This window comes from Fusarium redolens (assembly GCF_020744475.1).
Source record: "Fusarium redolens strain MPI-CAGE-AT-0023 chromosome Unknown BKA55scaffold_18, whole genome shotgun sequence".
NCBI lineage: Eukaryota > Fungi > Ascomycota > Sordariomycetes > Hypocreales > Nectriaceae > Fusarium > Fusarium redolens.
In genome coordinates, this window is record NW_025763681.1 from 984270 (window position 1) to 1009909 (window position 25640).

At 47.7% G+C, this 25640-nt stretch overlaps 7 protein-coding genes across 7 annotated transcripts; 2 read left to right on the forward strand and 5 right to left on the reverse strand.

Annotated features, from left to right (window-relative positions):
* The first annotated feature begins 372 nt into the window (after positions 1–372).
* On the forward strand, positions 373–2774 carry BKA55DRAFT_145772 (uncharacterized protein). The gene is made up of 4 exons (XM_046184914.1): positions 373–669; positions 901–1548; positions 1611–1897; positions 1969–2774. Exons 1-4 carry the CDS (start codon positions 459–461, stop codon positions 2665–2667), a joined length of 1845 nt encoding a protein of 614 aa, XP_046044351.1. The 5' UTR covers positions 373–458; the 3' UTR covers positions 2668–2774.
* A 1494-nt stretch (positions 2775–4268) lies between these two features.
* On the reverse strand, positions 4269–5045 carry BKA55DRAFT_742651 (uncharacterized protein; the record flags this gene model as incomplete). Its single annotated transcript, XM_046201511.1, has 2 exons — positions 4269–4869; positions 4914–5045. The coding sequence occupies 2 exons, from the start codon at positions 5043–5045 to the stop codon at positions 4480–4482; spliced, it is 522 nt and encodes a 173-aa protein (XP_046044352.1). The 3' UTR covers positions 4269–4479.
* Positions 5046–10420: 5375 nt separating this feature from the next.
* On the reverse strand, positions 10421–11203 carry BKA55DRAFT_598172 (uncharacterized protein; the record flags this gene model as incomplete). The annotated part of the gene is made up of 3 exons (XM_046196195.1): positions 10421–10647; positions 10680–10876; positions 10923–11203. The coding sequence occupies 3 exons, from the start codon at positions 11201–11203 to the stop codon at positions 10421–10423; spliced, it is 705 nt and encodes a 234-aa protein (XP_046044353.1).
* Positions 11204–15979: 4776 nt separating this feature from the next.
* BKA55DRAFT_522885 (uncharacterized protein) lies at positions 15980–17479 on the forward strand (the record flags this gene model as incomplete). The annotated part of the gene is made up of 6 exons (XM_046188605.1): positions 15980–16012; positions 16059–16093; positions 16544–16613; positions 16705–16725; positions 16843–17065; positions 17319–17479. 6 exons carry the CDS (start codon positions 15980–15982, stop codon positions 17477–17479), a joined length of 543 nt encoding a protein of 180 aa, XP_046044354.1.
* A 43-nt stretch (positions 17480–17522) lies between these two features.
* On the reverse strand, positions 17523–18207 carry BKA55DRAFT_580689 (uncharacterized protein). The gene has a single exon (XM_046193969.1). The coding sequence runs from the start codon at positions 18157–18159 to the stop codon at positions 17806–17808; it is 354 nt and encodes a 117-aa protein (XP_046044355.1). The 5' UTR covers positions 18160–18207; the 3' UTR covers positions 17523–17805.
* Positions 18208–20539: 2332 nt separating this feature from the next.
* Positions 20540–22101, reverse strand: BKA55DRAFT_679904 (uncharacterized protein). The gene is made up of 3 exons (XM_046198195.1): positions 21724–22101; positions 21187–21672; positions 20540–21138 (listed from the first exon to the last, which is right to left on the reverse strand). The coding sequence occupies exons 1-3, from the start codon at positions 22015–22017 to the stop codon at positions 20635–20637; spliced, it is 1284 nt and encodes a 427-aa protein (XP_046044356.1). The 5' UTR covers positions 22018–22101; the 3' UTR covers positions 20540–20634.
* A 1862-nt stretch (positions 22102–23963) lies between these two features.
* Positions 23964–25575, reverse strand: BKA55DRAFT_145833 (uncharacterized protein). Its single transcript, XM_046184915.1, has 4 exons — positions 25022–25575; positions 24763–24913; positions 24425–24713; positions 23964–24378 (listed from the first exon to the last, which is right to left on the reverse strand). The coding sequence occupies exons 1-4, from the start codon at positions 25497–25499 to the stop codon at positions 24058–24060; spliced, it is 1239 nt and encodes a 412-aa protein (XP_046044357.1). The 5' UTR covers positions 25500–25575; the 3' UTR covers positions 23964–24057.
* Positions 25576–25640: the final 65 nt, after the last annotated feature.

The following is a 25640-nucleotide window of genomic DNA, read 5'->3' on the forward strand; positions in this document are numbered from 1 at the left end:
GCTGTGCTAATGTGAGAATGTCTTGCCTCGATGGGGTCAAGGTGCATACGGGCAGACAGGGTCATGGATGCATCTGGCCAACCCTGTCAAAATCGCAAGGGATCTTACAGGCCGTCCCCACAGCTAGATGCATACGCGGCTAGTCATCGGATTTGCTTTTGCTAGGGATCTCGGGTCGCTAATGCATTTCCCACCTTAAAATCAACATTGATCCCTTGCTGGTCCTGCGGCTGCCTTGACGCCTTGAAATTGTTTCTTGTCTCCTCATTTCTTGCCTTGTTGTAACGTGCACTTTCACAAAATTTGACTTTTCATTCCCCTAGCGAACCAATTGCCACCAACACATCTGGTGCAGAGTCATTGGACGAGCGAAAAACATACCCGATTCTCTTTCCGAGGGCTAAATCAGCCTAACCTGTTGTCTCTGCCGAGGTCCACACTTGCCATTACTTCTTACCATGCTTAAAAGAAACAGAGGAACCGAGCAGCCAGGGACCGCAAAGCGCATCAAATGCGAACCAAGAAAAGACCCAAACTGCGACGCAGACGTGGTATGCTATCCGATAACCCCTAATAGTGAGGGCGAAAATACGGATGCCCTATTGTGTTTGCTTCAGGCAGATACTGTCAACAGCTGCGGCACCCGCTCCTGGGTCCCTCAATCTCCAGGTAAGGCTGTGAAGATCACCTCCCTCTCATGTTTTCTTGTCCTTTTCTCGTTTCCACATTCACTCTTTCCATGCCTATTGTGTCCATATTGGGGACTCAAGGGGCCAAAACGTTTCTTTCGGAGGACATGTGGGTTCAGAATACACAGAACTCATCTTCTTCCCCCTCTTGATTGACACTCATCGTCTCATCCATCGTGGTCTCCGATTCTTGAGCTGACGTTCCGTGTAGACCCCCAACTTCCAAAGGCCATAGCCTCTCGACCTCGACCTCAACCTCAACCTCAACCTCAACCTCTTCCTCCTCCTCCTCCTCAACCGCCTCGTCTCTTACCCGCGGCCCCAGATGCTCTCCCAGGGCGGGCTGTCGAGTCGCAAGACTCCAAGAAGAGAGGCGGGGAAGCAGTAGAGGGACTCGTTGTTAGTCCTTTCACTGTGGATGAAGATCGATTGATTGTGTCTGCTTCCCCTCGCTATGATCGCCCAGAGAATGGACAAGTGAACGGGTATGTCAAATTCAACTGGCCTTCGCAAGGTCCATCGAGACGACCGTCTGAACCCGTACCACTGCCATCGGAGGATGATGTGGAAGACATAACGGCAAACATAACGCGATCACACCATCCGGATCGCAGGCCCAGCGTATCAACACTGGCTGTGACTTGGCCTGTGATACCTCCAGCGCCAGTGGGGACTGTGTCCCTGAGTAGTATTGAAGGGTGTCGAGCAAGTGCTTCATCGCCAATATCGATGACAGGCCTGCCAGTTTCCTCTCAAGTCGCTTCACTGACCCGGACGACGAGTGAACCGAGAATGCTACCATCTCAATTCGGATTCCAAGCCAAAATGGATAAGATTGACAGACGGTTATTTGACTTCTGTATGTTCTTTTTGCCGGCGCCCTGGGGTTTCATGAGGCGTTTGCTGATTATCCTTTCACAGATATTAAGAACTGGTGCCCAGGAAGGAGTGTGCTGAGGGACACAAACTTGTGGTTGAAGGACCTGGCCCCGATGCACGGGAACGAAGGCATCCTGCAGGCCATCAAATGCTTGGCGGGAACCTACATCTATGATTATGTGCCAGACGAACGTATTCGGCAGCGAATCAATCAGCTATATGTCGAGGCCGATCAAAATTATATTGCGCACCTCAACGCACCTGAGAGCAGGGAAGTCGGGAAAGGTCAGGAAGCTATCACCATGACTGTGCTTCTTTCGATGCTAGACGTACGTATGATTGTGTTACCTTTCTTGCTATTGTCATGCCGTGTTACGTCGTAACACTGACTGATATTTAGATTGTCCTCACGGAACGACGACTCAAGAAGCCATACAATCCGCGATGGCTGGAAGGATTCAGGCAAGGCGAATACTTTCTGCAGGCAACTGACCCTGGCGCTCGCTACTGGAAAAACAACAACGTCCAGTACAACGAACTCCGCATCTCTCAATCAATCATCGTTGGCCGGGCAGTGATTCTCGCTCAACCTATGATGGCCCTTCCATCACCGCAGACTTTTAACCCCGAGGCTGAAGCAGGCAGGTTCAGCTGGCTACTCTACGGAACAGAGAAGGATATGTTTGAAATCCATGGAGGATGTGGCTTTTCGAAGAAACTGTTGCACCTCATGAGCCAAGTAACGTATTGTGCAGGTCGATTGCAGCAAGAGCCCGAATCCACCATCGTTCCAATCACGGCCAAATTTCTTTTGCGTGAACTATCAGAAATGCGCCAATGGAGCCGTGAGGACAAAGACTGGGAGTTGGCTCGAAAGTACCCACCAACGATAGACTGGGTGCGCGACAAAGCAGACGAAATCATAATCGATTCGAACCAAATCATGACCGAGGTTACAGCTGAGGCATGGAGGATCGCCGCAATTATTTATTATCAATGTCGTCTTCTGAGGTACGAATATGCGATGAAGAGGGAAAAAAAAGTCGTCGGAGGGAGAGAAGTGGACAAACAGAAGGAAGTTGGAGATCCATTGGGATAATGGGCGTTGATTTTGCAACAGCTCAACTCACTCCTTCCCCCTCTACCGGTTCAACACTGAAGCACTGCCTGCCTTCCCTGCCACCCTGCCTACCTTAATGCGTTGACAATCATAACGGCAAGAGCGCTCGCTGACTGAACCTTCCATTAGGCTGCCTCGAAACCACCCGGGAGTTCTTGCCAATCTTGATGATCTTGCCCGTTGCATACGAATCATGCCTACATCGGGGTCTCACTTTACAGCTCAAGCACCCCTATTACCAGTGTTTTTTCTGGGATTGCTCGCTACTGAAACTGTACACAAGAATGTTTCAATGGATTGGTTCGAACAAGTGGTTCAAACGCCAGTCCGCAGTGTAAGTGCAAAGAAGAGAAACGCAAACCTCCCATTTTTCAGTAATCTATGGCAAGACGCAGGCTGGCTAATTGCCTGTCACCTCAGAGCGTCCTCCCCTTGTACGACGCACTTTTGCGCACCTGGGGGTGGATTGACGAAGAAGTACAAATCCCACGAGATCCAACTGCTCTCTCCAAAGATATCGGTAAGAGGTACCCTTGGTGGGAACACCTTGTTGCAAAGGTCCTCCAAGCAGAAGAGGAGATACTGTGCCTAACTTGATAGCCATTGTGTACCGAAGGTAACCTCGTAAGTGATCCTGTGGGATGTACTTACGCTTCATGCATATGGTTTATGGACCGGTGGCTGCTTTACGTTGCTGGCTATTGATCGAGGCTGATTTGGATATTTGTTGCAATGAAAGTGGTTGGAGTGCCTGTAATAGCACACCCGCTGGTATGAGGAGGGAAGGAGCGTCGGGTATCGAAAGGACTCGATGTACCAGACAATATATGAGTGATCTTGTGGCAATATTTCCAGACTACCATAGAGTTGTATCAAATGGATCGCTCCATTTTCTCATCATACTGTGAAGATATCTAACAGTCAACGCAGACCTCACTAGGGTCGAAATTGAGGCTTGTGACAAACGTGCATCCAACCGTATCCACATGGCAAGTAAGGACGGGTTGCCATGTTTGGCTTGGATATTGCAAGTCGCTGGTGAGGCTTCCGGTGAATCCACAGCAAGTTTAGGGTGTACAGAAAGGAGCAAGCCCTGAGAGCGTAGCCTGATGTCCCAGATGAAGCAGCGGCCGCGGTTACGTGTCCTAGTTTTATGCTGGCTGCAACGTTGAAATGTTGGCCAACTACAACGTATTCCCTTTGTACTTTAAATACGCTCAGCGGCCTTCAGTTGAGTTCCTACCCACCAAATAGGATGGCTGAAACCTAGGCGGCTAGGTTATTCTTGCACCTTGTAGAAAGAGGTCTCTGCGGCTCTGTCATTCCTTTCAGGTAACAGCGCCTGCCAGGGTAAAACATGCAGCTTGTAACGTAGCACGCATCCTGAGCCACCCACAAAAACGATTTGTCATAGAATCTGGAGAAGAAAAGATAAGCGGACCGGAAGAGTTTCTGCCTAACCATGAGTGCGGGATGGAAACGGGTTTAGTGTTATGTTGCATGCCACATCGAAAGTTTCAATGAGTATATAAGCGACTGATCAAAACAGCTCTTTTCAAAAGCTAGTCAAACATAGATGTCACAGATGTTTAAGGGTCTTATGGTGGTCGGCCAGGCGAGTAAAGGTAAGTTTCTTGGACAGCATCGATGACACCACATTTTCTACCTTCCCTATTTCAATGAGCTCCAACAACTTTTCACAGAGCTTTGTCCACAAAGCTAACTTCAATAAAGCGGAAGTAGACCATGCTTCCAAAACTCAATCGTCTCCAAGGGTGTTTCTAGTAACATTCACGACCAAAGACAGACACCCCGTCGTAGCGTTGGTGAAAATAGCGCATGTTGAGGTCGGCCACCCGCCGGCCATCCGACGCAAGCCTCAATGCCTATACCGGACTCATTGAATCCCTTCGAATTCTCCCTAGCTTTCATGCGCTCCTCCTGCCAAATCTCCTGCCGTTCGCCAGGCGAACGGAGAGCCATGAGGGTGGACGCTAGATATTGACCGACAGCCGTGCACATTTGTAGGTTGTTTGGATGGGCTGTCACCTCCGGACCTGGCTCTGCGAGATGATAATAAAGGGTCTCAGGGTCATTCCAATTCACGTTGAGGAATACAATGGCTTCGCCAGTAATCAGCAGACCATATTCAAGGACACTTTCGATCATGTAATGATAAGTCTGCGTCGCGGCTCAGCTTTTCTGCACAGTAATGGAAAGCGTACACCAGGGTCTATCGAAGTCGGAATCGTCCTGCGGTTCACCACTTCCCCGTGCATGTCCGTGATGCGCAGACCGGCACGCAGATACTCAGAGCTCAGCTTGTGTGGCGGCTTATACTCGGAAATGTAGAGCATGGTGCGCCGGGAAGACGCAGTATTGTCGGATCGATAGACGCAGATCTAATCCGGTCGCAGATGTTTGAAATCTCTTCGATGGCCCGGCGTCCGCTGTGCTGTTGATTGTGCCTCCCCTTCGATGGCTTCCTCCGCAACGTCACTGAGGGCATGCGGGTGGTTCTCGAAGATGACACCATCTCCAATCTGGAACCGCCTCCTGACCTCTTTCTCCTGTTTGAGTTCTTCTATGATGGCTTTCACAGGATCCCCCACACTATCATGCAGGAAAAATTCGAGCGTCTTCTCGTCGCATTCGGTCGTTGAGCGACCAGGTTCCCCGGACGGCCAGGAAGTTACGGTTTCCGAAAACAGGGCGTTCGGTGGGAAACGATTCGTAGACTATGCCGAAGGTGAGCTTCTGTTGGTCAAGGAAGTCGGACACCACATATCACGCGAATCTTATGATGGAGCCCCTCAAAGCTAGCTTTGGATCCGTTTCGATGAAAGGCGGGAGAATAGGAAGGTGTGATAAGCTGCAATGTATCCGTCAAGCGTCATCGGTAGCGTTTGTGCCTCTGACGTTTCGGCGCGTTGTTCCGCCTCCTCCGCCTTCCGCTGAGCTTGTCGTAGGAGCTCGCTAACAGGTGTGTTTCTGATGATCCATCCTTGATGAATGAAATTAATGTTGTGCTGAAAAGCGATTTTAGAGAGCGGATGTTGGTATCAGGTTTTTTTGTTATGTGGATTGGTCTAGTAAGATCGGGCCCACTGCATTGTTGAGGGTACCGAGTTCGAAAGTCGTTTGTCAGCATGTGAGGCTTCGCATTGAGCCGTTGGTTGGCGCCCCCCTCCCCCACGTAACAAATCCCATCCATGTAACGAAATCTCAGGAAGCTGCAGGTCAGTGAAGGCAACAGTTCAACTCCTTTCGCGGTACATTTAGAATGGTCAGAGACCATTCTACCATTTGACAGCTTTGATCTTTGCTATGTGGGGTCGAACCACGCGAACGCTGACCATGCAGGCCAATGAAGAGGAAGAGGAGGATACAAACTGCAATGCGGTCGTCAAACGACTTGCATAGCGTACCTGCTGATGCTAGACGCGGCGCGCCTACATCAACAGAAACAAGCTGAGTGCATTTGGATTACTTGTGCCGGCGAAGAAGACTTGTAGATTGATTTGTCTATTTGATCGCCGTGCCTTGATATTGAGGAACACCACTAATGGAGAGGACAAGGATGGCTAAACGGTCAGTCAGTTGAACGGCGGTCGTATGGTTTGACTATAAAACGGTCAAGAAAGCTAGATAGTAAGACGGTCGGAGGATCAAACGGCGCAAGACACAAAGGTTAGACTTTGATCATTAGACGGTAATACGGCCAAGCTACTAAACTGTGTGCTGACAAAGAGACCAGTCTATTAAGGGATCTCATACCCGCACAACCGGTTGTGTGCCTAAGCTAGGTCAGGGATTAAAGCCTTATCTGCACACTTAGCATTTTACTAAAAGCCTAATTATTTCTACTAACTAGCTATATAAAAAATGTAAAAAATATATCTTTATATAGCTTAAAAAAGAGGCTATGTAATAGTATTTATTTTATTCTTATACTGCTTATATAACGTAGTTGATAAGCGAGTTAGCCAGACAAGCGAGTTAGCCAAAAATCCCTCACCTTACATCAACACTATCAGATCAATTAAATCTCAACCATCAAATATGTCGCAGCCTTCAAAAGAAGCTCGAGTTATTCTTGCTCTTCAAGCCCTCCAAAACGACCCTAAATTAAGTTTCCGACGCGCTGCTCAGATATATGAAGTTGATCGTAATACCCTAAGGAATCGGAAGAACGGTAGACAATCACGACGCGATACTATGGCAAACTCACGGAAGCTATCAAAGCTAGAAGAAGAGACTGTACTTCAATATGCTCTTGATCTAGATTCGCGAGGACTCCCTTGTCGCATCTCTGTTGTTGAAGATATGGCAAATCGACTGCTTGCTGCCCGCGGTGCACCACCAGTTGGCAAGCGCTGGGCTATCAATTTTATTCAGCGGCAACCAGAGCTTAAATCGCGTTATCAGCGGAGATATGACTATCAGAGAGCCTTATGTGAAGATCCGACTATTATTCGCAATTGGTTCAGGCTTGTAGAGAATACAATTGCGAAATATGGTATCCGATTAGATGATATCTGGAACTTTGATGAGACCGGCTTTATGATGGGCATGATTTCAGCCGGCAAAGTAGTTACAAGTGCAGAGAGGCGTGGAAGGCCAAAATTAGTCCAGCCTGGAAGTCGAGAATGGGTTACTGTGATCGAGGCAGCCAATGCAGAAGGTCAATCAATCCCGCCGTTCATCATAGTTACAGGCAAGCATCACCTTCGTAACTGGTATGAAGGAAGCAGCCTCCCGGCCGATTGGGCTATTGCCACGACTCCAAATGGATGGACAAATAATGAGACGGGTCTCGACTGGCTAAAGCACTTCGATAAGCATACAATCAACCGATCAGTTGGTTCCTATCGCCTTCTGATCCTCGATGGTCACGAAAGTCATCACTCGACCGACTTTGAAGCATATTGCAAGGAAAAGAACATTATCCCGCTTTATATGCCTCCTCATTCCTCTCATCTACTCCAACCTCTTGATATTGGGTGCTTTGGGCCGCTGAAAAGGGCCTATGGTCGAGAAATTGAGCATCTTATAAGACGCTCTATAACCCACATCACCAAGACCCAGTTCTTTCCTGCCTTTTATGCTGCCCACCAAGCTGCTATTACCGAAAGTAATATACGAGGAGGTTTTAGAGGGGCCGGGCTTGCTCCCTTTGACCCAGAAAATGTCATCTCGAAGCTTAATATACGGCTACAGACCCCAACGCCTCCCAAAGAGGATACAAGCCGGGCTCAACCTTGGACCCCAAAGACACCAAGGACTGTCACCGAGGCCGATTCTCATTCAGAATACCTTCAGAGACGGATCAGAAGACATCATAGTAGCTCTCCAGAGTCGATCCTTGAAGCTCTTCAGTCTCTTACTAAGTCAGTGATGAGAAATATGCATAAGACTGCCCTACTAGAGGCTGAAGTCGAAGACCTTCGAGAGGCAAATGCAACACAAAGCCGGAAGAAAAGAGCAAAAAGAACCCGGCTACAAGATAGCGGCAGGATGACTATAGGGACTGGTCAGAGTCAAATTGATCAGATAGATGTAGATACACAGATAGTAGCTGAATCGTCGAGAAGTGGTGGTCGGGGAAGGTCGGAGGGACCGAAGGTTCGGCATTGTAGGACTTGCGGCAAGGCCGGGCATAATGCAAGGACTTGCCAAGAGGCAATTGAAGTCACTAAGGATAAGGATAGTAATTAGTTTTAATTGATCAGATCGGTTGTGGTGTTTTTATTGGCAATTGAAATATGAAGGTTGAGATTTGTGGCTAACTCGCTTGTCTGGCTAACTCGCTTATCAACTACGTTATAGTAAGATATACACTTTTGAAGTTAAGTTTATTATTAAAAATTAATTTTTATATAAATTATAATAAAGATCCTATAAGTTAAATAATGAAAAGAGCTATTTTTTTACTAATTTATTCAATCGTTTCAAACAAACGGTGCCTAAGCGAGGGCACACCTGTGGGCGTGGTGATGTGAGAGCAAGCTACGTGCAATGTATGATATGAAACTGAGATGGGATGGATATACCTACGGTTTAATTTTGAGGGCAACAGGACTTATTTGGTATGCAGAATACATTTGGCTGGCTGAAGTGTCTTTAGGATTCCATGAAGACTCACTCTGCATCACAGGCACGCATGACATGGGCAACGGCGCAGAGTTATCAGGGAGTTAGGTTATGCACCACAGTGTTTTGCTTTTGAGATACAAGGTTGGCGAGGGAGTCAACATATGTAAATGCCCCTCGCTTGATAGGGGCAAAGTTCTGAGCAAGGGCCAACAAGAGTGCCAAAGAAAGGCCTAGATGAGTGGATACGACACCTAGTTAAAGCAGTTGACGAAACCGAAAGAATTCAACCCCAAAAGATTACATTGCCAGCATGGTTCAGTTTGAAAAGGTACGAGCAATTAGTAACTATACAGTTACGCTTATTATGGCTCTGTGACCAACACTCGAATCACATAATAATCATGAACTCCTCACATAAATTTGAATGGGTCTGAATGCTACTATTCCTATGTTGTACGGAAGCAGTGCTTTCGAGTCCGCCGTGACTGTCCAGAAGCGACCGCCGCTTCCTACATCATCTTGTCTCGTACATCACAAGCCATGGCGCTGTTCTGTCTAGACGGCCTCGCTATACCCTTGGGCGCCACGAATCGATCTTTTTGAGCTTCGTGTTCAGCAGCGAAGACATGTCATTGGCCAAAATAAGTTGGAATTCAGCAATGTCAATGCAATCCAGGGTAACCCCGAACATAGAGGAGGTTGTAACCACCTCACACCAAGAATCCTGCTACGCCCGCGGTCCTGTGGCGCCTACTGGGTGAAGCAATACCAAAATGACATTGCGAAGTACCCCAAAGTCATAGAAAAAGGGCAAGAAGGTTTATAAGCACAGCCTTTGGATTGATTGATAAGGATGATCAAGTTCATGCCAATGAGGACTACCCGGTTGCGAAAGGAAGCAGGTTGAATATATGGAGGACCCTCCAGTGTTCCAATCAATGGCCAAGCCCGACTCAATTCACTTGCTAGTCCATACAACGGGCAGGTTCATATCGGCACCAAAATTCACGACTCAATTACGAGCTGTGTTTCTCATGGCTGTGTTGGAAAGGGAAACTTATTCTGTCGAGCTGGGTTGCATAATGTATCAGGGGCCCGTTCCCCTAAGATCTTCTAATTGTGGAGAGAGCCTGGAGCTTCTAGGCGACTGGTGGCACTGGTCAAGAGTTTCGAACGATCCTGGAAATGAGGGTCGCCGATTATCGACATTCCTCTGACACGTGTCGCCCTCCTCTCCTCGCATACATAGGTACTATGACCGCTCTCTGGCTTTCCATCTCTGTGCTCGTTTTTTTTTTTTTTTTTTTTTGGCATTACTACGGCTGTGAGTATGATCTTGCTGTAAAGTGACAGCTCTGTGATGAATTCTGGCTGAAATTGCTTTATCCTGGGTTGCTTGCAATGCGCCGTAACAGCACATATGAGGACGACAAGCGGCAAGGAGAGCATTCACAATCTACATCAGATAGCAGCAGCTCACTCGGGTGTCATCTCTGAACAACGTATCAAAAGATTGTTGATTCAATCAGCCTGTACTAAAGAGAAAAAGAAGAGAATTGGAAATACAGAGAGAAAAGGAGAGTAAATCTTTCCGCAGCAGATCGTGAACTTCCAGACAAACCAAGCAGTCAGCCAACTAGTGTTCTTCGTTTGCTGTCGCAGTGTTCCAATGGTCTAACCGACTTATGAGTTGATCAAAAGTCTTGAGGAGGTGATGCTTCTTCAGGTCGTTTAGGGGGCTATAATTCGAGTCCGACAGGCAAGCAACAGCGTAAATAGCCTGTGCCTCAGGACTTTCACGCACAACACCATAGACCTTCTCCTCCAAATAGAAAGGGGCATAAATTGCAAAGTGGCAATGATCTGCTCAGGAGATTCAAATAGAGGTTTCCCACTAAAGCGAAACTGCTGAATATTTAGTTTTCCTTCGCAGTAACTCATCCGATCATAGATTTTAAGCTGAGGCGAAAGGGGCAGCGACAGAAGCGATTCGGTTTCCGAAATTGCCCATTTCAATCCGCCCTTGAGCTGTTTCCTCATAAAGGTCTCCGAGATGCATTTGATACATGGCTCAGGCAGCGCCTTGTCATGACTAGCCTTATATTCCTTTGCACGAAATAAGGTGACAGACTCGTAACACAGTAGTGTGTTGAGCGATATCATAGCCGGGGAGATCTTTCACCTCTCCCCAGTAGGCCAACGCAATGGAGGTCAGGTTCCGACACGTGGTGGCTCTGATGTGTTCACATTTGTACAAGGTCGAATCATCTGCTGTATGATCCTCCTTTTCTTTGATAGGAGTCCCGTTACCGGATCGCTCCAGATTGTGCATCTCTTCTATTCTGCCTCTGCATTTCAAGGATGGTGGAGTCTTGGGTTGGATATATCGACCAGGTGCCGCCCGTTTCTCATTACACATGATGTAAATATTGAACAGTAATCTTGTTGGATTCTGCATTTTCATTTCGTTCTCCGAAGCCCGGCACCCAAGGGTCGGAACCACTACATCCACTCCACTTTGGGACCAAGTAGAGTGGATGTGCGATTTTTAGGCAATTACATAGTGGATGTAGCACATATTCGACCGGGGTGGAATGGATGTACACACGTGGATTTATAAGTGGATTTATAGTGGATCTTTGAGGCTATTCACAACCTCCTCGGTGCCTATTCAGCCTCACTTTCAGAGGTTGACACTGACTCTTCAGCCTGTTGCTGCTGTGTTGAATCGTCAACCTCGCTGGCGCTGTCCTCGCCCTCCAATAGCCATTTTGACTCAGCAAGCGCCAGCTCGTCGTCGCTTAGAGTCCCACAACCGCCATCCAGCTTACTTTCAAGGTGCGACTTAAGCAATGGATCCAGGTCCTTGATAAGGCCAGCACGGTACCAAGAGCGTAAAACCTGACAAATGGCGATAATCTCAGCATCCAGGTTCGTACGCAACCCCGAGACCATCTTGCCAGCAGCTGAAAATAACCTCTCACACTCGGCTGACATCGGCTGGATCGTCAGGAAGTCCAAGGCCATCCTGGATAACCGAGGATATCTGCCTTGCTTAGTGATCCAGTAACCGATTGGATCACGAACGTTGCCGTCGCTGGCCTCACGATCCGTCTGCCACGCTTGGTACTCGTCGACAACAATAGCTGCTGCGTAGGGTGGTATTGAGCTTGGCAGACGACTGTTCTTCTCGAAGGGGTTGAAAAACCGAGGTCTTTTTGCCGGTGGCTCGTCGTCGCCTCTGCTGCTGCTGGTTCTAACCTCGAGATGAGCGTAATCGGACAGCCAGACGTCGGCAACCATCTCTTTTGCCTTTTCGACCCAACTAGGCTTATGAGCCCACGTTTCATCAAACCAGTCCCAACGATAAGCTGGATGCAGTGCCATAGCCGTATAGTAGATGGGCGTCTCGTCCAGCCGCCGATAATATTCATCCAGCTTATCCCAAGCAAGGTTGATTCCAATGCGGAAGTGCTCTGGATCAGGAAAGTCAGCAGCAAGCTGCTTATATTCTTCCAGTGTGTTAAGCAGCAACTCATAGCCAAGCACCACGTCCCAGATATTGCCATAGGAGCCAGTCCAGCCTTGCTTACGCCTGCGGATATGTCCATCACCCTCAAGCGTCTTCACCACGGTCTCAAAAACAGTCAGAATAGCCTCCAAATGGTAAAGAACCTCCCAGTCTTTGTCCGTTAGCTGATTCTCGTCTCGGAGGATGCGTGGTTTTTTCGCCAACTTGGCTTGTGTCACTTGGCCAGTCTTTTTAGACCGATTTTCGTCCTCCCATTGCGCTTTATACTTGATCAGTAAGAGTTCGATAGAGGTTTTCAACCGTAGAGCCCTGCGGATCATGTAGAGTTGTGACAGCCAGCGCGTGTCGTTATCGATAATTAGCTTCAGTGGTTTCTTCGATCGGAGTTTAAGGGTGGTGGCGCGATTAATTTCGTCCTGTTAGATATACCGAATTAGTATGAGACGAATAGGACTTAGTAAAACCGCTTACCCTCTGGACCTCCTTGAATAAGTAAATCAGCCGATGGCTAATACGCACATCAACTACGATATTGTGCAACTTGCCAACTGGTCCTCTTTTGCGCCATCGAGCGTATTCAGTATCAGATAACGCTTCTGCGCCTGATAATTGCTGCTCGAACGCGTCGGCGTTTTTTCCAAATAAGAGCGCCTTGGCTGACAAGTTAATTGTGTGGCCAAAACAGCGTCCTCGGCGTAGCCGGCCATCGAACCCTAGTTCAGCACCAATGACCTCCATTGCAGTATCGTTGTTTTCAGCATTGTCGAGCGTGAAATAGCCAATCTTCTCTGGACTCACGCCAAGAGTGTGTAGGACGTCGAGAACCTCCCCACCGATCGTTGAGCCAAAGTGACGATGAGCCTCTGGAACCCCAATCATGATTTTGCATGGCCGATTCTTCTCGTCTCTGAAAAAACAAGCAATGCCGTATAGGGCAAGCTTATTTCGAGACGTCCAGCCATCAAATGAGATATGAAGCGCTCCAGGGGAGTCCCTCAACACCTCGATAACCTTCTGCTTGTGGCGGTTGTACTCTTGAATGATCTTATATCGGACAGCGGTGGCACTCAAGTTGGCGTGTTGGATCGAAACGGAGGGGTTCAAATAGCCGAAGATTTCTCGGAGGATGGGGTTCTCGGCGAAGGAAAAGGACTGGTTGCTGCTGACGATCAACTCGACTAGCATACGCTGAAAGTGTTGCTTATCAAAGCGTGAGATAAAGCTATTCGCGATATTCTGTTCCGTAGGCTTGTTGACGTCCAGTTTCAAAACAGAGGCAATAGTCGGCTGGTTCGATTTCAGTACGCATTCGGATTTCAGCTGTGCTGTGCTCTTTTTCTCTCCCTCTGGTGCTGGTGTTTTGTGTTCACGCCATAGATGATTTGCCGCGTTCTGGAGACCTGAAGAGGTAAAACTCGCGATAATGGGACGATTTCCGAGGATACAGTCCTTGCAAGCCCATTTGCGTAAGCCATGACGTTGAATATCGTAGCCAAAGTCCCACAGCCAAGAGCTAGTATCACGAGCGCGTTCTGACCAAGCCCAGCCTCTGAAATGGTGAAAAAGACGGTCTTCGAGGTGCTGCTGTTGGCCTGGCTGGGTGGCTGACATCGTCAAAAAAAAAAAAAAAAAAAAAAGAAATTGGCAAAAACAACAGCAGGAAATCTTAGAAAACGCGCTCAATAGGGGTAGTGTCTCGTATAATGCTATAAGATTAGCTGTAGGGGTGATGGATCTCGGCTAACTTGGGTCCAGCTACCTCGATTTAATAGGCAATTATATACCAAAATAAGTACTATGAACCGTACAGGGTCAGGGAATATCCCACGGTACCTAAATCCACCTAAATCCACTCCACTACATCCACTTTCAGGTCCAAGTGTAGTGGATTATTACGTAATCTGAGCGCCGACGAGTGGATGTAATAGAGATGGACCACTTATATGTGGTCCACGTGGATTTGCAGTGTAGTGGGTTCGAGCCTTGCCGGCACCCCGAAGCCCTGTAGCACTTGATGATGAATTGGATGGCTGCGCCTCCAGGCTTGTGTTGCAGCTAGTCTGCAGCGCATGACTTGAGCCTTGATGTCAAATCCAAGCATCTGGCAGCACCATTTGTGGCATTGCCTCCACATGCGCAGATGAGACCGTAGTGAAAGCTTAAAACCTCATCAAGACAAACATTGGATGGGAATGTATAGCCAAGGCGACCGGAACATCGTGCAAGCGAAAGTCAGAGCGTAGACGTTGAGTTTCTCCGGGGGCCAGTCCAGGATATCTAACTCGTGTTCGTCGTACTCTTCTTCAAGTGAAATTATATAACCACAGACATTGAAGTTCAATTCTCTGGGATTTGGCGGCTCGTGATATTCTCGAGGATTGCCAGCGTCGACCTTGTGGATGACATCCGCGTCCACGGTCAAGATGTGATTGTCTAGGCGGTAGGGCATTACAATTGAGAATGAAAGGTGCAGAGATGATGATAGTACGGTCATAGAACAGGAAGCCGCCTCTAAAGGAGCGTCGGGAGCAAGACTTTGGCCTGATTCGTACTGTACATATCAATACCTCGATCAGCTCCTTGCATACATGGGCAAACCGTTTAAACGGTCGAATATTTCCTCAAACGTTTGAACGGTTCAAAAATATTGCAAACGGTTAAACGAACGAATAAACGATTTAAACGAACGAATGAACGATTTATATGACGGTGAGAAATATCCACCGCGCCTGCCCTAATACCAGTCGAAATAATGCCCACTATATCATTGTCAACGTCCCGAGAGTCACCCTCCGGCCGTGGGATTCCGATTAAACCCATCCCGTTCTCATGCAGAGGCTGTATGAGTCCTTGACGCAACCAATTGCCCGTACATTCAATCATCTCGATAGTTTTGCATGTGATTCGTAATCTATCCCATGAACATGTTCTTCTTGCCCCAGAAAACGTCCTCTCCGGCTCCGATGACTCTGCTGGGATAGAAAGAATGCAAATAGCCATGCGGCTAAGTTTCGGATACTACTTTCTCTGCTGTGGTAGACACCACCACTCCAGAGGCGTACAATCCGGAGGGATATCTGTTGCATCAACGTTGATGAAGCTAGTGAAATCATCCCTAACACTCGCGTTAATAGTCCTAACCTCCAGCTTCTTTGATAGCAGGCTGTTACCTGACGCTAGGTATGGTGTAGCGTTCACGCTGACCGTGAACCTATTCACAATGGTCGTGATCCTTGCCCTTGACCTAAGCGAAGGTCTCCGAAGCTTGACATTTTGAAAGATTTTTCGAGTGCCAGGGCTGAAAAATCGTTTAACCGTTCAAACGGTTTTAGGATACCCTTAAACGGTTAAACGATTTAACATGCATAAACGTTTTAAACGGAACGAACGAATGAACGAACGAACGAAAGTGCCCATGTATGGCTCCTTGACGCTAAGCTCCCTGTGCGGCATCGTCCTTGTCCCACTCTTACTGAATTATGCTTCAATTCTTGGACTAACTCGTTAGTTGGGAGCATAAATGGAGATCTCAGTCTTCTCCAGGTTTCGGACCACTATCGCAGGGTGACCAGCGTTGTATACCCTTGCCACGCTCCAGACTGGCATACCCCCTTCGCGCATGCGCACGGCGAGCATGTCGTACTTTCGTCGCCACGAAGAATCATGCCTCGCGAGGTTGACGACGTGCTGGAAATAGTGAGATTGCGCAAGATAGTGAAGCGAGGTTGCAAACTCGCAACAGATAGAGCTCCGTTTTGATAGCTACGTTGGTGATGCGTGAGTTGAACATGAATGAGAAACTAACCCGGTAGCAGACATCTGACAATCCGATCACGATGCCAACACATTTGCAGCAATGTGATCCATGGGCCTTGGAGGAAATTGCATCAGGGTTGAGGGTTCAGATATGATGGCACTTCGTCTTCTGGTGCCCTGAAATGTCAGCGATGTCCACGAACAGATTGATTAACTATGCCTACCGGAAGCAATATTGCTGTCCTTAAATGGCCATAGCAGGCGAATTGCGGGGTCTTATCGCCCGTCACCAAAGCCCATACGATGGCCATTCGACCAATATCGTGCCTGGCGAAAAAGAGTAACCTCCACCGGCCTGCTCGAGTTGCCTACTGCTAGTAGTTGAAACCCATTAGTAAGTCGTGGAAACCTTCGTTCAACAGCTAGGCTAGTTGGGTGTCAACAGATAATAGATGAACGCAGACTGTACAGGACCATCCATGGTTGCAGTGGTGCGCTGTCTGGCACTTGCGACGTCTTGTCTCTTGCTGCGAAAGTCGTCGTATGGATGGAGAAGCAGATCCGGGATGCAAAACAGCTCGTTTCGAAGGCCGGTCAAATATAGATGTCATAGCTGTTTGAGGGTCTTATAGTGGTCGGCCATGCGAGTAAAGGTGAGTTTCTTGGACAGCATCGATGATGAAGCGCACTTTCTACCTTCCCTATTTCAATGGGCTCCAACAACCTTCCACAGAGCTTTGTCCACAAAGCTAACTTCAATAAAGTGCAAGTGGACCATGCTTCCAAAATTCAATCGTCTCCGAACGCACAGCAACCTTTCCGACACCGAGAACCAGAACGAGGATGACGAGGAGGGTGAGTGTGAGGAGCCCACTCTGGGACCCATCACCGCTATCGCTGTCTTGGTCGTCACCACCGTCCTCGTTACTCTCTGCGCCGAGTATCTTGTTGATGGCATCAATGGCCTTGCCACGACTTCGGGAATCAGCCGAGGTTCATTGGTCTGATCTTGATCCCTAGGGTTGGCAGTGCCGCAGAGCACGTCACCGCCGTTGCTGTTGCGCTCCGTGACAAGATGGACCTCGCCATGAGTGTTGCAGTTGGCTCTTCGATCCAGATTGCCCTCCTGGTTGCTCCTTCTCTTGTCATTGTTGGCTGGATCATTAATGCTGAGATGACTCTTCACTTGGAGAGAGACATGTAAGTTTGACAGCTCCAACCGTCTGTTCTGACAACTAACTTACAGTCCAAACTGTCGCCTTCGCAGCATCTGTCCTCGTCATCACATACACCATTCAGGATGGCAAGTCCAACTATCTCGAGGGTGCTATGCTTATGGGTCTTTACATTATCATCGCCTTGGCCTTCTATGCCACTCCTTCTGATATTATGGACCCCAGCAAATAAGGTTTGGTGCCAGCCTTGGTGTCCTGAGGCTGACTAAGTCATGTTTCTGAATAGAATTGTCTATTTCACTGTGAACTCTTCAATGAAGAAGCCTGCTCTATAAAATGATGGATCCCTTTCCCAATGGACGTCTTTCAGCAGATCGCCAAGCTGCAATGGAATTACTTCCTATTGGCTGCCACTTCACTTCAAATGTAACAGTGCATCCCAAGCACAACGGTACAGCCCTTGACAATATGCTGTAGTTAACGCAACGCCACTATTGAAAGCCCTATATCCCCTTTTCTTGATTTTCCTCCTGGGGGCGGTGGTTATCCAGCTCAGACTCATATCGTGATCTGACCGCAACTCCTCCCATTCAGCTTCTTTGTCCGCTGGCTTTGCCCTCGCCGTACTGGAGAAGCCCCTAGTTTCTGACCATGTCGACCACTTCGAGTTGCCTTCGTGTATGGATCACGAGTCCTGGAGTGCCGTGGAGGAAATATTGCAAGGCCGCGCTGTACAGATGACTGCCTAGCTCGAGAATGGTATGGCTTCGGGGTATAGCTTGAAGACTTCGGTGTTCTCGAACATTCGAGTATCGGTGCATGTGACGAATAGCGCCTGTACGGCCTGCTAATATGATGATTGTCGAACAATAAAACCAACACAAATCTAGCATCGAATGTGACTGTCGCCATCGTGTATTGATGAAAGAAAATATTCGACACAAATTACGGAGGATGATGAGAATGGGATGTAAGAAACACGAAAACATACGCCTTCCGACTTCTCTAGATATAAGTACTGCTCGTGCTGCGCGTTAAGCGCCCGGGCTGGCAATCAAAGCCACACAGCCGCTAGTTCCAGCGGTACTACTGCCGAGGCTAGGTATCTAAATATACACCTGAAACGCCAAAGTTTTTGTTAGTGTGCCCCCTTTACGGAGGACACAAGGTAAGAACTGCTCAATTGCTCAATAAATAGAGCCCTGTTGGATCTCAGACCACGCTACACGCATTTATCCCTCACTTCTATTAACCCCTGTTTCCTTGCCATTGGCCTCTGGATGCGGCGTTAAATCTGATTTCATCCCAATCATTTCGCTTGGATTTAGTTCCGGACACGGGCTATCGCGGAACCTGGCTGCTGCAGATGACGACTCCCCGCTAGCAGCGACTGAAACGGGAACACAGAGGTGCAGGTCCAGGTCGATCACTCATCAGAGATCGGCTCATACTAAGCGCCCGCCTACGTTCTTTCAGACCCCGGCCTTGTCATCTTTCACCCCCCCTGCGTCCCTTGCGGTGATTTTGTTGGTAGGAGTTGTCTGTATTACCAACTTTACAAAACCATCAGCCCCCCGCAAAGTCTAAAATGCGTCGACAACACCTCTAAATTTCTAGGACGCACAGCTAGCAACTTGTGGCCTTGAGGACTAGTAACGACGCAAGTCAGTGTTGCCAATGCTCATATTCCCCGTCTTTCTCATCATATATATCTTTATCCATTCACATGTCCAAGAAGCAGCTATACCTATGCCTTGCCACCTGTTGATTGCTGTCGGCATTTTGATCTACCTGTTGAATATAGTAGAAGGGCCATAAAACAGTGGTGCTACAGGTTGTTGGACCTCTGTTAGTCCGACACCGTAGTAGCCATCGGGTTCGGCTTGCTCGTCTCATGTATTCATCCTGATGACAACATCATCACTCACTTCACAAAGAACAGGCCTCGAGGAGGGTGCCTTAGCTTCACTATAGCACATATACGGCAGGGAATCAACAAAAACCTCCGCTTGCGTCATGATATGGCCAGGCTAGCTATCCGCCTAGATGCTTGGAAAGGCATGTCTGTATATTACATCACAACAAGCAAGCATAGAAGAGTTCCAGCTTCCCCTCTGGCAACATTTGCCAAAAATGCGGCGTCATTAGGGTTCACCGAGCATAGGTAATAGAAGGTCAAAATTCTGTGAGGATTGCATCAGTATTACAGAGAAAATAATAGTTAAATCTTATTATCATTGAAAAGCTTTTGGGGTAGGAAAATTGCGAGGTGATAAATTGTGAGGTGACAAATTGTGAGGTGATAAATTGTCAGGTGATAAACCGTTGGGTGATAAATTCCGGGGTGATAACTTTGGGTATAAGAAAATTGAGGGCAATAAATTCCGAGGTGATAAATCCCGAGGTGAAAAATTCAGGGTGATAAATTCAGGGTGATAAATTGTGAGGTGATAAATTGTGAGGTGATAAATTCTAAGGTGCTTGTCTCTAGGGTAGCTGGTGACAGGGAGCTATTGTCTTGGAAAGGAGCGGTTTCTTTCCTGACTTGGCTGTCTAGGATTGCCTATGTACGTTGATAGAAGGGTATGTATAAATGACGTTATTGCGGAAGCGGAAACTTTTGCACGGGTTCGGCATTATCCTCGTAGAGCTGCTGTCGCCTTGCCACGAGCTGTTTCCTTGGCGAAGCTCCAGAAGAGACATTGTGCCGAGTGCCAATAATCGGCAGACATATATCTTGAGAGTCGTTTGAGAATCAGTACCGCAGAAGCAATAAACTTTTCAAGGGCAGGTTCAACGGGTTAGGCTATTGCCGGATCGTTGAAAACCCTTGGACAGGGGGGCATCTCCAGTAAGGCTCACTACCAATGAAAGTTGGACTTTAAGGGCTGATAATTTGCCAGAGAAATATTAAAAGCAAATACTGTCATAGTGACAAGATCCGAGGAGTTTCTCAGTTGGCAAATCGATTTTAAATCATATATAACGGCGGTTTACGCTTATTTCATGACCCGCTCTATGGGCCATGAAACTAGAATAGCGCTATCAGTGCTACTGTCGATATCTTCTTGAATCGGGGCCGAGCATCTAGAGTGAACGTGGGCCGCATTTTTGCCAAGAGACTGTGTCTATGATTTCTATGCCTTACTAAGAAATAGAGCTTGAAGTAGTTCTCTGTGTTCCTCAGCAGTAAAATGAGTCGCACCTGGTATGTAGTAAAGCATGAACTTGGTCTTTATAGTCACTTTAGACACTCTGTATGCTCTGAAACGGATATAAGTTAGGTTCTTCTCTCCATTAACTGAGGATTGTGCTCATATGCAAACGGAGCTATCAAAGGTATGACCTGCCCTCTAATACTCTGCTGGGTGTCAAAGCTCGTTTCCATCATAGCAATACTTCGCCCTTTGTTAATGAATGAAAAATATCCTTGACATGGGACATGTCTAACTGCCTGACTCCGTCCAGGTCAAACATAGGAATTCCCTCGTGGGATGGCACGAACAGAAGTGTACCACTCTCTTGTTCGTCGATCTTGATATGACCCTGCCTCGCGCCCATGTTCCCCGGAACAAGGGCACATAAGAATGATGTCAAGTCTGGCATAGGGAAGAATTTGTCCGAATATTGTCCTTCTATCGATACCTGGTTTGTGACAATCTTGACTGGTTCTTGGTGGCAGTTGAAACCAAGAATCCGCTTCTCCATACACTGACCTCCCGCATGCTTCAGGCCCAGGGCTGAGTATTCTATGCTTTGCACTGTATGCGAAGGTACGACGGTGAATTCTGCGAACTCTGCATGTCGGCTGAGAACGATCTTGGCTGCTTGTTGGTTGAGGGCGATATTGAATTGATCAGAGAAACGATTCGCTGATATGTCGCAGGTACCCTAATAACGTTAGTCTTCTGTCAACAAGTATTGTGAAACCAAACTTACCACCTGTAAGTGGCACCTCACCCTATTGCCTACACCTCTATCGAGAAACTGGCGTAGGATCCTCAACGAGGAACCCCCGAAGAATCGAACGCTTTTTGCATTCTGAATCTGACTTACGAGATTGCCCAGAACAAGTGGTTCCACAGTTGTATTTGAGGTGCATGTGTTGTGCTCAAGTCGCCTGATACACATGTCATACCAGTCCCGCATCTTAACGGCTCGACTGTCGGAATCACCCACTTCTCCCAGGATGCTGTTGTATGCCCTTACTTCTTGTGCGCTCCGGCTGGGAAGTTCTTCATGGTGATGCATGTGAAGATTCACTGGGTTTTCGACGTCTGACAAAGACTCATAGTCCACGAGAACTTCATTCTGGCCATTGTTGGACCACTCGGCAAGACAGGATGCCAGGTCGAGTGCACTTAGACGTGCATGCAATACAGCATCTTCGACTGGGCCGTACTTGGCCTTTACTGCCTTCTCAAGCTAATTTCATGGTCAGCGCTGGTGGTTTCCAGCTTTGAGAGGAAAGCTTACAATCTCACGGTCGCCGAGCGTCAGATCTGGAATAACATCAATGTCTTCCTTCTTGAGAGATCCGTTCAAAAGGCATTTGGAAAGGTCTTTCTGGGATGGAAAGTACTGAGATATTAAATCTTTGCACCTGTCCATGTCAGCCTTTGCCATAGATAGTCCGAAGCGGACCTGGCGAGGCTCTAGAATCCAAAGAACGCGGGTATTTGATCTCTGGTATGTGGCGTTGAATAAGGCACTAGCCGCGGCCAAGTTGTCTGAGTCAATGCTGTCATTGTAATAAATGACGAGATCCATGATGAATAGGTTTGCGGATAGGAATACTGATGTTCGACACGCGATGGTGCTGAAAGGTGATGAGGAGGTAGAGAGATGTAAAAGGATGGTCAGATTGAGAATATTATATCTTGTGGATTAGTTGGCCTCGAGGATGCCTTGAGAACTGGTGGGCTGTGCAATGTGGGTACCTACATTGCGCTGGAGCAAGCCCCGCGAGGCGCCTAACGAATAAGTGTTGCCAGACTAATCGTGAGTCAGTCTGCCCAGTTACACAAATTCACAGATGCTGCATCCCTGTGACTAGCAGTGGCACGCTGAGCTATTACTGTGGGTGAGGCAAAGTAAATTGTTTGGGGCTTTGTTGCACTGCCTTGTTCTGAGATGAGAGAGCTGTGTCTGATGAAGAAGTGGGCGTGATAACTAGAGCTACCCTCAGCCTGCCCTGCCTGACCTAACGAGGTTCTCTTCAGATATAAGTACAGCTATTATCAATTCCGCTTACTATTTTCCCTCCACTTCTTATTCACGATAAGCCCCAATCGGTCCACTGGTTCTTATTCCCAGTCTCTCTCACTGTCATTATCTGCCAGTCTGTTTCAATCCCCTCATTGATCTACACTACAACTCTCTTTCCACTCAAACTCTTACATACAGCTGGCGAGCGAATCCTGCATGATTGTGAGATGTCAACGCCTTTGTCAATCTGTCAGCAATCATATAGTTCGTTCTCACGTGTTGAAGGTTGAAGTATTATATTTCCGTACGCTGAATTTCGTATGCATTTACAGTGTATATACATGTGACGAGTGCCTCGTTGTACTTGCTGAGAACTGTTTCTCTTACATCCCGTGAGTCAGTATACGACAGCAGCGGCATCATCTGCGGCATCATAGCGCGCTTCAACATTTTCTAATCTAAAGCATGATTCTTAATTCTTGAAAGATAACAGAACAAATACATCATTACCCTATCGTAGCGTGTTCCTCCACCGAAATGCTGTTTGCTTCAAAGAGCTTTTAGACCATAGACGAAATGTCAGGTCGTATGTTCATTGGCAGGTAGTTCAGGCTTGCAGTTTGTTCAAGTCAATTATTTAGCTTCATCACTGGTTCTTATGTTCAAGTTTTCCGGTATATCCACTTATGATGACCATGGGTTGTTGATCGGATTAGCCTTGCCGTCTGTTAAATTGTGTGGGATCTTTTCTGTATACCGTTCTTGATAAATGTAGATCCTTCTGTTCTCACAATCCCGCACAGTCCGAGGACCCAGAAAGTCCTCCGTATCTCCCATCTTCTTGACCCGCCACACTAATGATGCTGCGAGTCGATACAGAGCTCACTGCAACATACAAACTCTCTTCATTCCATCCTCAAAACCGTAGGGATGAACAGCGTAGATTTCTTTGCCATTTTTGGAGCTCAGGAATACAGTTGTGATATCACACTGTTGAAGAATGGCGAAAATTACCAACAAGGCATGATCTGAAACATGCCTCACCACATCTTGTAGTTGTAACACTTGCGTGCTTCTCTCCAGGACTTGGGAATGGAGTCATCAACGGTTTTCTTCACTGCCACTGTCGTAAAGCAGAAGCATGCAGGTCTCGGTACGCAGTAGTAGCAATAGCTATTCCTGTCGACCAACTCAGTCTCGGAGGTTAGCGGTCCTTGTCTTGTTTCTCAATCGCCTACCGTCCGACGTCCACGTACTCCTTGTGGTCTTTAGGGGTTCGCGGTGCGTTTCCAAGATTGTTACCAGCTGTAGCTTCCGTCTCGCCTTCAGGCACAACAGGTCACAAACGACGTTTTGTGTATCGAATCCTCCAAGTCCTCCGGCGCTACATCTCAAACAATCGAGCCGAAAGTAGCAGTAACGCGTATACGGTCATGAAGGTATGAAGCAGGGTCGGTCTCTGTACAGAGAGTATATAGAAGGAACGCACCAAGACGATAACATCGACAGATCACTTGTTCGCTTCGAAAGACAAAACTTTAGGGAAGGGTTTACTCTGCTAAGACATTGTGAACTAACTTTCCTGGGTAGCATTGACCTCAATCATGGCCCGACTACCGTTCTGTGAACAGGGTCGGTACTTGATATCAGGAACAACAAGGCTAAGTATTCGACCGGTTGTTCCGGTAGTAAAGATGTGCCCGGCTGCATGAGGATCCATTGCCCAGCTTCCCATCGATGTCTCCATTTTCTATCATGCACAGCGGGATCCAGCGAAACCTGGGATTCAGCGACAGTTGAGTCAATTATAGGTATAAGAACCTGGACGTGGTTATCCGGAGTGGGGAGACGTCCTTCGTCGTGATGTACTGCATATCGTTTACTGAGGCGATGGTCCCCTTTGTTAAGAAGGTTTTGGCTGGTCTGATGGGTGAGTAGATTATCAGAGGCAAAGACGAATAAATCTTACCAAGATTTCCCACAATACACCTGTTAGACGATCTTTGTCGTCTGGCCATTGGCAGCAATGCATCTGGGTGCTCGGTGGAACATACAGTGGTAGCATGGGGTTATACCCACGAAGTTTTGTCGCCAGTTCTGGTATGTCCGATAGCAGACTCTGGGGTATGTTCAAGACTTCAATGGGCCGCGATGGAAGGCGAGGAAGCATGTTTAGGCCTTGCAATGCCCTCTCGAAGATGCGATATTCAGCCGGACTATGGATCGTGGTGCCAAAAGCATTCTGGATACTGGTAAGGCTGTGGAGAATTGTTAGTCGTCGAAATAAACATGCTATGTAGATCCTACCTGAGTTCTGGGAACAAACGGCGGACCAGGAAGGGAATGGAAAGTAGCAGGGATCCTTGAATCTCGACAGGAGGCTTCTGGATCGAGAGGTAAGTAACAAATCTTTCTTGGTTGGGTCCGTAAAGACGCAGGTGTGATATTTGTATCGGCACTAAGGCATGCATTGTTAGGAAGAGAATAATAAGAAGTGTTTGCTTTTTTTTCTTCCCCCGACTTCCTTCTCGTATCTGACATGAAAGCAATAAAGGACAGAACTTACTGTAAAGGACAAGTTCGAAAGCGCGGTGAAAGAGGCCCATCAAAAATAAGTCATCGAGGACTTTGACGAACATCACCACTGCCTTCATGTATATGTCTAACATCTCCTCCTTAAGTTCTTCATTGCCCAGGCACTTTCGAAGTTCAGTGTATACCGCTTCCCTATGGGAGGAACCGCCGCGAAGGATCACGTAACGACTTGCTAGGTAGACAGTCTTGTAAAGCTGAGACTTCTTTTCACCATCAAGGAGATCTTCTAATGTCTTCACCATATCCGCCGGGGTGCTGAAGGCATGCTTATGTCTCGCTAAGCGCCAGTCCTCCTCGTCCTTTGGCACAGCCTCGGCAAGTTTGACCCAGGTAGCTTCATGGGTGCGTTGACGGGCACGGTCATGGCCAGGGGCCAGCTTGGGATCAAACTTACTAAAGGATCCCACGGATGGGTTCCCGCAGCCCCGGTGGATTGATGAGCCGCTCATGTTATAGCATTGCGTGGATGTTTGAGGTGGTTGTCTAAGCAGGGGGCGTGGAAGAAAAATGCCTCATTTCCAAGTTGAGAAGCCAAATCGATACCCCACCTGCTGCCAGGAGCCATGCTTCAAATTAGGAAGTCAATCTGG